Here is a 9,334-nt window from a genome sequence, read left to right on the forward strand (position 1 = left end):
TCTCCCGGCTCCCATGCAAAAACGCAATTTTAAGGTGTTTTTTAGGGGCTTTCTTTAAGCCTAATTATATTAACCATAATACAACGGTAAAATTGTTCACAATGTGTGTACCTATCTATATATTATATCTGTTGTTGCTACCACAATAAACAATAAAAAAATCAATTTATTGGGAAAATAAGCAAGTGGGTGGGAATACATATAAAAAAACCGGCCAAGTGCGAGTCGGACTCGCGCACGAAGGGTTCCGTACCATTACGTAAAAAACGGCAAAAAAATCACGTTTGTTGTATGGGAGCCCCCCTTAAATATTCATTTTATTCTGTTTTTAGTATTTGTTGTTATAGCGGCAACAGAAATATACCATCTGAGGAGTGTTAGGGTCGGCAACGCGCATGTAACTCCTCTGGAGTTGCAGGCGTACATAGGCTACGGAGACTGCTTAACATCAGGCGGGCCGTATGCTTGTTTGCCACCGACGTAGTATAAAAAAAAACTGTGAAAATTTCAACTGTCTAGCTATCACGGTTCATGAGATACAGCCTGGTGACAGACGGACAGACGGACAGACAGACGGACAGACGGACAGAGGAGTCTTAGTAATAGGGTCCCGTTTTGACCCTTTGGGTACGGAACCCTAACAAGATTTAAATTAAAAGCAAGAACTCTTACCAATCTCACATTAATCAGATGAATAAGGTGAAGCATGTATTGCACTAAAAGTATAATTATATAACCAATTAATGGCATTATTTTTTCAGAATATGAGTAATCTCTAGGTCTTTCAATCAGCTTTGCAAACATCATGATCTCATCGATCTCTTCTGTGATAGCTTTAGTTCAACACGTAAACTAATGACCCAAGACTTCTCCCACTGTTAACACATGTATTTCTATCCTGTTTTTTTCCCTCTTTTGTTCTTCTCGTTCAGTGTTTAAACCAATTCTCCCTATCTAGCAAGATAAGCAAAATATTATTAAAAGTAAGTATTATTAGATATGTAATTTCGCACGCCATGTACTTTACTCAGTTTCTATCTGAGGAAACTTGTAATTGGCTCACTGTTTCTATGTCATTACCTAACTTGGTACTGTAAGTTTTCCTAACAAATAAAATATAAACACTTTTATTAAAAAAAGATAAACCGACTTCAAAAAGAATGAAATAAAATATTATCCTTTTTAGCTAAAGCGGTTCAGTCAGCCATGAAAAGGTAACAAAGAGGCAGACAGAATTACTTTCACGTTTATAATATTTGTACAGTTGTAATGGGATTTGTAGACTATAAGCTGATTATTTTTGACTGGTATTGTTACTACTTGGCTTGGCACCGACTTCAAACATATCAGTTGGTAATGCATATACTTAAACACGGAACCCTAAAAAGGATAATATTTTATTTCATCCTTTTTGAAGTCGGTTTATCTTTTTTTTATAAAAGTTTTTATTTTTCCATTTTTAGTATTATAATGTTTAACTCTAAATTCGTAAACTTTATTAAATAATCAGAATTTTCCTCGAGTCCGTCTAGAAAATCATTTCTGTCACTAAATCCACTCACCGGCCCGCCTCTGACCCAATCCCTCAAACCCCCCGATCAATCAACCTCACAGCACATCAACCCCTGATCACTGAACCCCTCGACCCTAAACCACCAACCCTTCAACCGCCATTCCGCGACCCCTAACCCCAGACCCCTTAACTCCTCACCCTAACCCCCAATACCTTAACTCCTCACCACTCAGTCCCCGACCCATCAACTCCCCTCCCCTCAACCCCCAACCTCAAACCCCCCAAACACTAATACCCTCTACCTTCACCTCTCACACCTACTTCCTCACCTTTAGTCTCTTTGGTTGTTTCCAACACTACCTACATCAAAAATTATAATACACATACGAAGGAAGTTCCACATTTCGTCCGTGGTCTTCATCATCAGTAGCCTTACCACGACTTTGACATTGATATATTCGCTATCGCGTGCTTACTGTTTATGCATCTCGCTCGTACTGGCATATTAGTGTACAAAGTAAGTTATGAAGACGCTAGCGAATATTTAGTGTCAAACTCGTGGTTAGGCTACAGTTGCGCTACATCAAATTGGTGGTGTTTGGTAGGAAATGCTTGAGTTACTTTCGAAAACACCGAAATAACCATACACGTGCCTTTAAAAATTTAAGGGTTCCCTCAATTCCTCACGGATTCCACCATCAGATCAAAACCAGAAATGTTACGAAAATACCTTGGAGGTAACTTCGTTCAAATAGAAACAAAATACTCAAATCGGATCATGGGTGCCGGAGTAATCGCTAAAATCATTATCATCAAAACAATCATCATCATCAGCTCCACTTCATCAAATTGGTGGTTTTCGAGAGAAAATGCTCGAGTTGCTTAAGAAAACACCCAAATCACCATATATGTGCCTTTAAAAATTGAGGAGTTCCCTCAATTCCTCGTGGGTCCCATCATCAGAACAGCACCAGATTAATGTGGGACCACCTTGGAGGTAGTTCCTTTCAAACAAAAAAGGAATTCTTCAAGTCGGACTACGGGTCTCGGAGTAATCGCTGAACATCCTACATTAAAAAAATCAACATCACTATCATCAAAACAATCATCATCATCAGGTACACTTCATCAAATTGGTAATTTTCGAGAGAAAATGCTCAAGTTGCTTATGAAAACACTCAAATCAATCCCTGAGGAATTGAGGAGCTCCCTCAATTCCTCAGGGATCCCATCATCAGATCAGAACCAGATTAATATGGGACCAACTTGGAAGTAGGTCTTTTCGAACAAAAAAAGAATTACTCAAATCGGACCACGGGTCTCGGAGTAATCGGTGAACATACATAAAAAAAATAGCCCAAACCGAATACAGAACCTCCTCCTTCTATGAAATTGAAGTCGGTTAAAAATAAATAAGAACAACAAAAAGGTATCAATATTACCTAAAATCCCTTTAGTTAACTTTATTCTATTTCCTTTATTTTTTTGTTGTTTAATCTAAGATTTTCATATTTGTGTTCGTTTTTGAATTAATAACTGTAGGATTTGTTTAAGTTTCAATTCGTAAATATAACACGAATCTTGTCATTTATTTAAGGGTGTCGATTTTAGTCACAAAAATATAAAATTGATAGATTTAGTCTGTGAAATTGTACACCTTTTTTTACCTAATTGAAATAAGAAGTACTGGTTTCTATTAGCACGTCTTCTTATCAGATCAATTTTGTGAAAACACTCACTAAATTAGTAATGATTTTTTTCTGATAGACGTCTGAAATTTCCTAAAGTTTGGACTGCTAAAAATGGTAAATTGTATTACACATACTTTGTACTTGACCTTTATCAAATTAAATTTTTGTTATATGACTTAGAGTTCGAGGAAATGAAAGTTAAACGAATTCAATTTTCTCCAGAAATTACTTCAAAACAAGTGACAATTTCTCTGAAAATCGACTTAATTTCAACAATTTTATCAGTAGTGTGCTTATTTTTTTTTAGTTAGTTTTAGTGTCTTTTATGTGCATACGTTTGTGTTTTAAATTTTAAGGTTTGACGTATATTTTGATCTTTGTAACTTGTTTTGAAATAATTTTTATAGATTTCAACGTAATTTTGATACTTAAACAATCTACAACATTTGCTGAAACTATTCTTATACATCAATTTGTATAATTTACCACCATAATTTTTAATGAATTTTTAAAAACTGCCCTTTCTCTTCATATAAATATTACCGGTGACGCACGCTCGCGACCTCATTATTAAAAGGCAAGATGAGAAGACGTGCTAATAGAAACCAATACTTGTTATTTAGATATTACGTAACAAAACGTGTATAATTTCAACGACTAAATCTATCAATTTTACATTTTTGCTCCAAAATCGACACCGGCCTCTTAACACGCGCATGGATTTTCTATTCTCTCTGGTTCGATGTCCGTCATCGCAAGATAAAGAGTGACAGATTACTGAAAACAATATAAACTATATTATGTTCCTATTCCTACTTATTTCGAGAAACATATTTTATAATATATTTGGTTTGAGGTATACGGTTGTAGGAATGTTCCGAGTAGACAATACTGATCACACACCACCACACCTGTATCTAGTGCTATTTATTATATGTATAAATCATATAGATATTTTTCCTTTAATTTGTTTCCTAATTACACAGTTCAAGGGCGGATTCAAGGGCACAGGTACACTTTCCCAAACTTGCTAAAGGAAATCACTGCTGCAAACATTTTTTTACTAGAATTCTGTGCCACGTTATCAGCGAGACGGCTGTTTGTGCCCGGGATCGCGAATACATGTCATGTTTTAGAATTTTTATTTCTTGTCAGTTTTATCAAAATAAAAGTAATCGATGAGTTCGTATAAAACTAACCAGCAACGCATACGTACATATAGTATTTACCTACTATGTAGTTTCTTTTTATTAAAGTTAAAATTTGGAAACTGCGTTATTTCTCCAACTAAGTCCATCGCCCGTAACTAGAAGTCGCTCCTGCATCTTCATTTTGGTTCGTACAAACTGCCCCGAAACCGCTTTTCATACAAACGTGGGGACTACGTTTGTATGAAAAGCGGTTTCGGGGCAGTCGTCCACTTTCGTTTTAAGTCGTCATTGCCAGAAGTATAGGTACGTATAATTATATAATATTTGTTACGTGAAATGTCTCCCAGGTTCCCTAAGCACTCTCAACTCCCATGCAAAGAATCGGACATTTGGAACTTGCAAAAGTTTGTGTTCCGTAATTTCAGCGAAGAAGGTATATAGAGGATGTTTTGCAAGGCGCTGAAGTATATAAGGAAATCCTTCCTTGTTTTTTAGCTTAGAAGCTCTCCCAGATACAAATTTGGCAATAGATGAGAGATAATAAAGTCAGTCTCCAGTAGACGCCTACAAAATAGCAACGGTGCTGCCGAATATTACAACTCTTTGTCAATGGGGTTGGCCGGTTGAAGTATTTAGCAGATAGCGCAGGCATACCTTGCCCTGTCAATATCTAGAATTGTCAATTTTTTTTATAGAATTTTATGCCCTGGAAGGATGCCAGGATGACAGAAGAGCTTTTGAATGGACTCTATTGTTTTCATAATTCAATAAACCTTTATATAAATACTACAAGTTTATTTTTAACAGTTATTGTTGATTAATTATTTTTGCCCGTCTGCCCCTTGTGCCCCTCCCAAAAAAAGTCCCTGAATCCGCCCTTGACACAGTTAAATTTAATGTATATGAACATAATTGTATATTTTATTAGACCTGTAAAGACAAATAGGTACTTACCTAAATATTATTTTGATTATTGCAAAAGATTAATTTTGTGATTGGCGATAAAGCATAACGATAAACATGTTATCACAAAATTTTAATATGCCTATCGAAACCTTGTAGCGACCGGTAGATATAAAATATTTGGTAATACGCACGCAAGATATTTGTTTAAAGTAAAATGTGTTTTGAGACCAAACTAGTGTAAATAAACATTCACAATGAAGTTTATTTGAAGCAGACTTCAAAGGCGAAGTTGTTTTAAGAGTTAATACTTCTATTTCAAATCTAGTGCGTGGCGTGGGCGCCGAACACTTGAGGATGTTTGGTTAATGAGCCGCCTGTCTTCCGGCAGTAAACACATTCTATGATCCTTTATGACTAATCCAAGCTCACAATCTATTCGGTTTCGGTTCTTTCTATTTATCTATTTCATGGATTAAAATAGGGAACTTGATTATGGCGCGCGAGACTAATCTTAATTCAGGCTTACCTGCTCGTAAAGTTTTTAATCCGACCCGAAAACAAATCGCCTGTTGAATATTCTTCTTGTTAGTTTGCTTTATTACCTACCCTTGTGTTTGTCACGATCACGAGCGTAAACATCTTTGGCGGCCAACTTAAGTAAAAATAGGTAGATAAATAAAATCAAGTTGTAACTGAAACAAATATCTTCATTTTATTTATTTATTATATCTCTCTTATCATAATTTTTATTCTACATATTTCAATAAATATACATTTCTGCAAATATTTACATTTTTACAATTGCTAATGCGGAATGCTAAGTGAGGTCACAACGAATGTTACTAATATTGCGAACATGTTCAGCGCTACACTCGCTACTATTAGAAATTACCTCATTTCCACTGGTCCATTTGGTACACTAATTAAAACTAGATCACAGATAGGAACGTTAAGCTTTGCTCAGCCGTACGGAGATTGCTAAGTCACTGTCGACTGAGGACGGTCACCGGCTTGTAGATGTGTGGCGTGAGGGGGTGATGCGACGGCGACGGCAGCTCGGGGCTCGATGCTCCAGACGTGGGTGGCGAGTGAGCCATCAGGGGAGGCGACGGCGGCAGCAGTGGGGACGTCTGGGCCATCATCGCTGATGCTTGAGCTAAATGTGAGCTCTGTAGTAAAGAGTTCTGGCTCAGGAAAGGTGCCGACGGTAATCGCTCGTATAGTGCTGGCGAGTAAGGCAGACCTCCAAAGCCCATCGCTTCCGCGCCTCGGAATGCTGGGTGTACTGCACTTGGCGCTACTGGTGGCGTCTTCATTTGCATCGGAGCATATCTTTGATATAGCAGTTGAGAGTACAGACCGACAAGTTGAGAGTAAGAAGCCGGGGGGTACGCGCCTGGCATAGGAGCGCCCGGGAAGAGTGGGCGTTTGAAGCAAGCCAAACGCGAGCGGCCGTTGAGTGCTGATCGCCGACGGAGTTTGCCTGTAGTTCCACCAATGAACACATCTTCGGCAGACGCATCGAGCATCCAGTAGTTGCCTTTTCCGGGGTCGTCGTAGTGGCGTGGCACTTTCACAAAACACTTGTTCAGGCTCAGGTTGTGACGGATGGAGTTCTGCCAGCCTTGCCTGTTCTCTCTGTAGTACGGGAAGTTGGTCATAATGTATTCGTAGATTCCGTTGAGTGTGAGTCTCTTTTCGGGGCTGTTGCGGATAGCCATCATTATTAAGGCATTGTAACTGTACGCTGGTTTTTCATGTTTCTTGTCTTTCTTCTCATCATCCTTTGGTTTAGAGCAGTCGACAGGTTCCGTTCCAGTAACATCCAGTTCAGAGTCACTAAGATCTGCTTCAGAAGGTGATGCGCCAGTCGAAGAGGCGGCCGGAGACGGCGGCGCCTTGTTCTCGTGGTTCATCAGTATAGAATTGATACTGAAATCTCCTTCGAACTTCACCATATTGTCACTTGTGTGTTTCACTTATCAGAACGTTACGTGCGCACCGGGGGCTAGCAGGGCGACGACTGGCGGGCGCGAGGGCGGCTGCACCTATTTATACAGCGCGCGCGTCGACCCGCCTCTGAGAAACAAGGGAGCAACACCGGCCAATCACAGCGCGAGCTTTCCGGTACATAGAGCCACGCCTCACAAGCTTCCCGAGCTTTGTTAGTAGTTCAGTCAGTATTTTATTTTATTTGTGCCCCGTCGACTGCAATTTTGTTTATCTTGTTTTTTTCTGTGCATTGCATAGCGCCGCGGTTCACTACAAAGATTTTTTCACTTCTCATGCTCTAAAAGTGCTTCATATTAGATCAGCAAAGCGGGGCAAAAATCGTATTTTAGTCCCTAGGGAAAATATGTATACATATTTTAGATTTCGCCGAATCGAATCAGAATTCACAAATCTGCCCGGAATACCTCTTTCGCCTCCCCAATTGACTCAGAACAAAACGTTTTTTTTTTATTCAAATATTGTTAATCAATCATTGCATCAAGCACCGACAATTACAGTGTGTAAATCCAATACCGGTAAAATAGGTACATTAGGGCCGTTTTGCATAATAAACTACAACTAATAAAACAACCGGAACTCCTTTTCTAATTCAACTTTTTAGAAAAGGAGTTCCGCTTGTAATATTAGTTGTAGTTATTATGCAACACGGCCCAGGTACATAATTCATCCGTGTAATCATAAAGTAGGAAGGTTTTTTAAGTTACACTTAATTATGACCCCGTAAGTAATTAAAACGGCCCGGTAAATTTACCGAGCAGTAATGTAAGTGCCTACTGCACATTACGAGACATACAGGAGTAGTGCATAATTGTTTGCCATCGTATTCTCTCGGAAACGTTCGTATTTGTCATGCTACTTCAGTCAACCTCAGTACTTTTTGTACCGAGACTGACTGAAATAGCATAACACGTTCGTGCGTTTCCGTAAAAATACGATGGCAAACAATTATGCACTTCACCTGAAACATGACATGACATTACGAGATACGAGCTTTTTATAGTACCTTACTTTACCAACAAGGGTTGACAGTTATTACTTTAAAAAGCTCATATTTCTTAACTTGTATGTTGCTTTACATTGCGGTCCGAATTATTTTGTATGGTTACATTTTTCATTGTATTTCTAAGCTCAGTTTCAGTTTCAGTTCTTTATTTGCTTTCTTAAGATACAAGTATCATGCAAAATTGTATACAATAAAATAACTTAGCTAAATCATGCATAACATTCAAAATGAAATTCTGAATAACATAAATGTACAAAAGGCTGATCAATGTCCTAACTAACGTAAAGATGTCACATTTAATAATATTGATAATTAGATTTTACACAATTAATGATAAATATACACTTAAAAACAGATGAAGTAATAATAAAGTATAGCAAAATTGATCTGAAATCTCAACATAAGTAGGTGCTTCTTATGGTCATATGCTAACCACACCGTTTAAATATTTGCCTGTATGGGATGTATACACTGTATTATGTCAAGACACTACAGTAGATAGGTAGGTAACTGATAAGTGATAATACTGATAATTTACAAGTAAAAAAAAAATGCCACACAGCGATTTTTCAGTTGTCTTGCTGTCTAATGTGCTACAATCGCGGTTAATTGCTTATTTTTAGTGACGTATAGAGATACCTATATTTATTAAGTATAAACGCGTAAGTATTTACAATTACGTTTGTACCTTCCTACCTAAGTCATATTATAAAATATTCTTCAATAAAATGACATGCGCTTCCTTGCACTTTTTACCATTACTGTACAGTACAGTCAGCATCAAAAGTAGCGGATCTGACTATGAGTTAAAACTATATATTTTACAGTACATATGGTGCTACTTTCTCGCACTAGTGCGTAAAAGAGCACTTTTCGTGCATATGTCGAAAGTTTAAAGGGCCATATGTACTGTAAAACGTTGTACGACACACGTGCGAATAGATAATTCGCAACTCGTGTCGATTTAAAACACTCCCTGCGGTCGTGTTTTAATTTATCGAATTTCCTATTTTCCGCACTTGTATCGTAAATAACTATTCCAATTACTTAACAAAAA

The 9,334-nt window shown here is 37.8% G+C and overlaps 1 protein-coding gene across 1 annotated transcript; it reads right to left on the reverse strand.

Annotated features, from left to right (window-relative positions):
- Positions 1-5,962: 5,962 nt before the first annotated feature.
- Positions 5,963-7,295, reverse strand: LOC134741504 (fork head domain transcription factor slp2-like). Its single transcript, XM_063674310.1, has one exon. It carries the CDS (start codon positions 7,217-7,219, stop codon positions 6,245-6,247), a length of 975 nt encoding a protein of 324 aa, XP_063530380.1. The 5' UTR covers positions 7,220-7,295; the 3' UTR covers positions 5,963-6,244.
- Between the last annotated feature and the right edge of the window lie 2,039 nt (positions 7,296-9,334).

This window comes from Cydia strobilella, chromosome 1 (assembly GCF_947568885.1).
Source record: "Cydia strobilella chromosome 1, ilCydStro3.1, whole genome shotgun sequence".
Taxonomy (NCBI): domain Eukaryota; kingdom Metazoa; phylum Arthropoda; class Insecta; order Lepidoptera; family Tortricidae; genus Cydia; species Cydia strobilella.

Bases quoted from the DNA above. Each gene is read 5' to 3' on its own strand.
- LOC134741504 (XM_063674310.1), bottom strand. From the start codon at position 7,219: ATGGTGAAGTTCGAAGGAGATTTCAGTATCAATTCTATACTGATGAAC.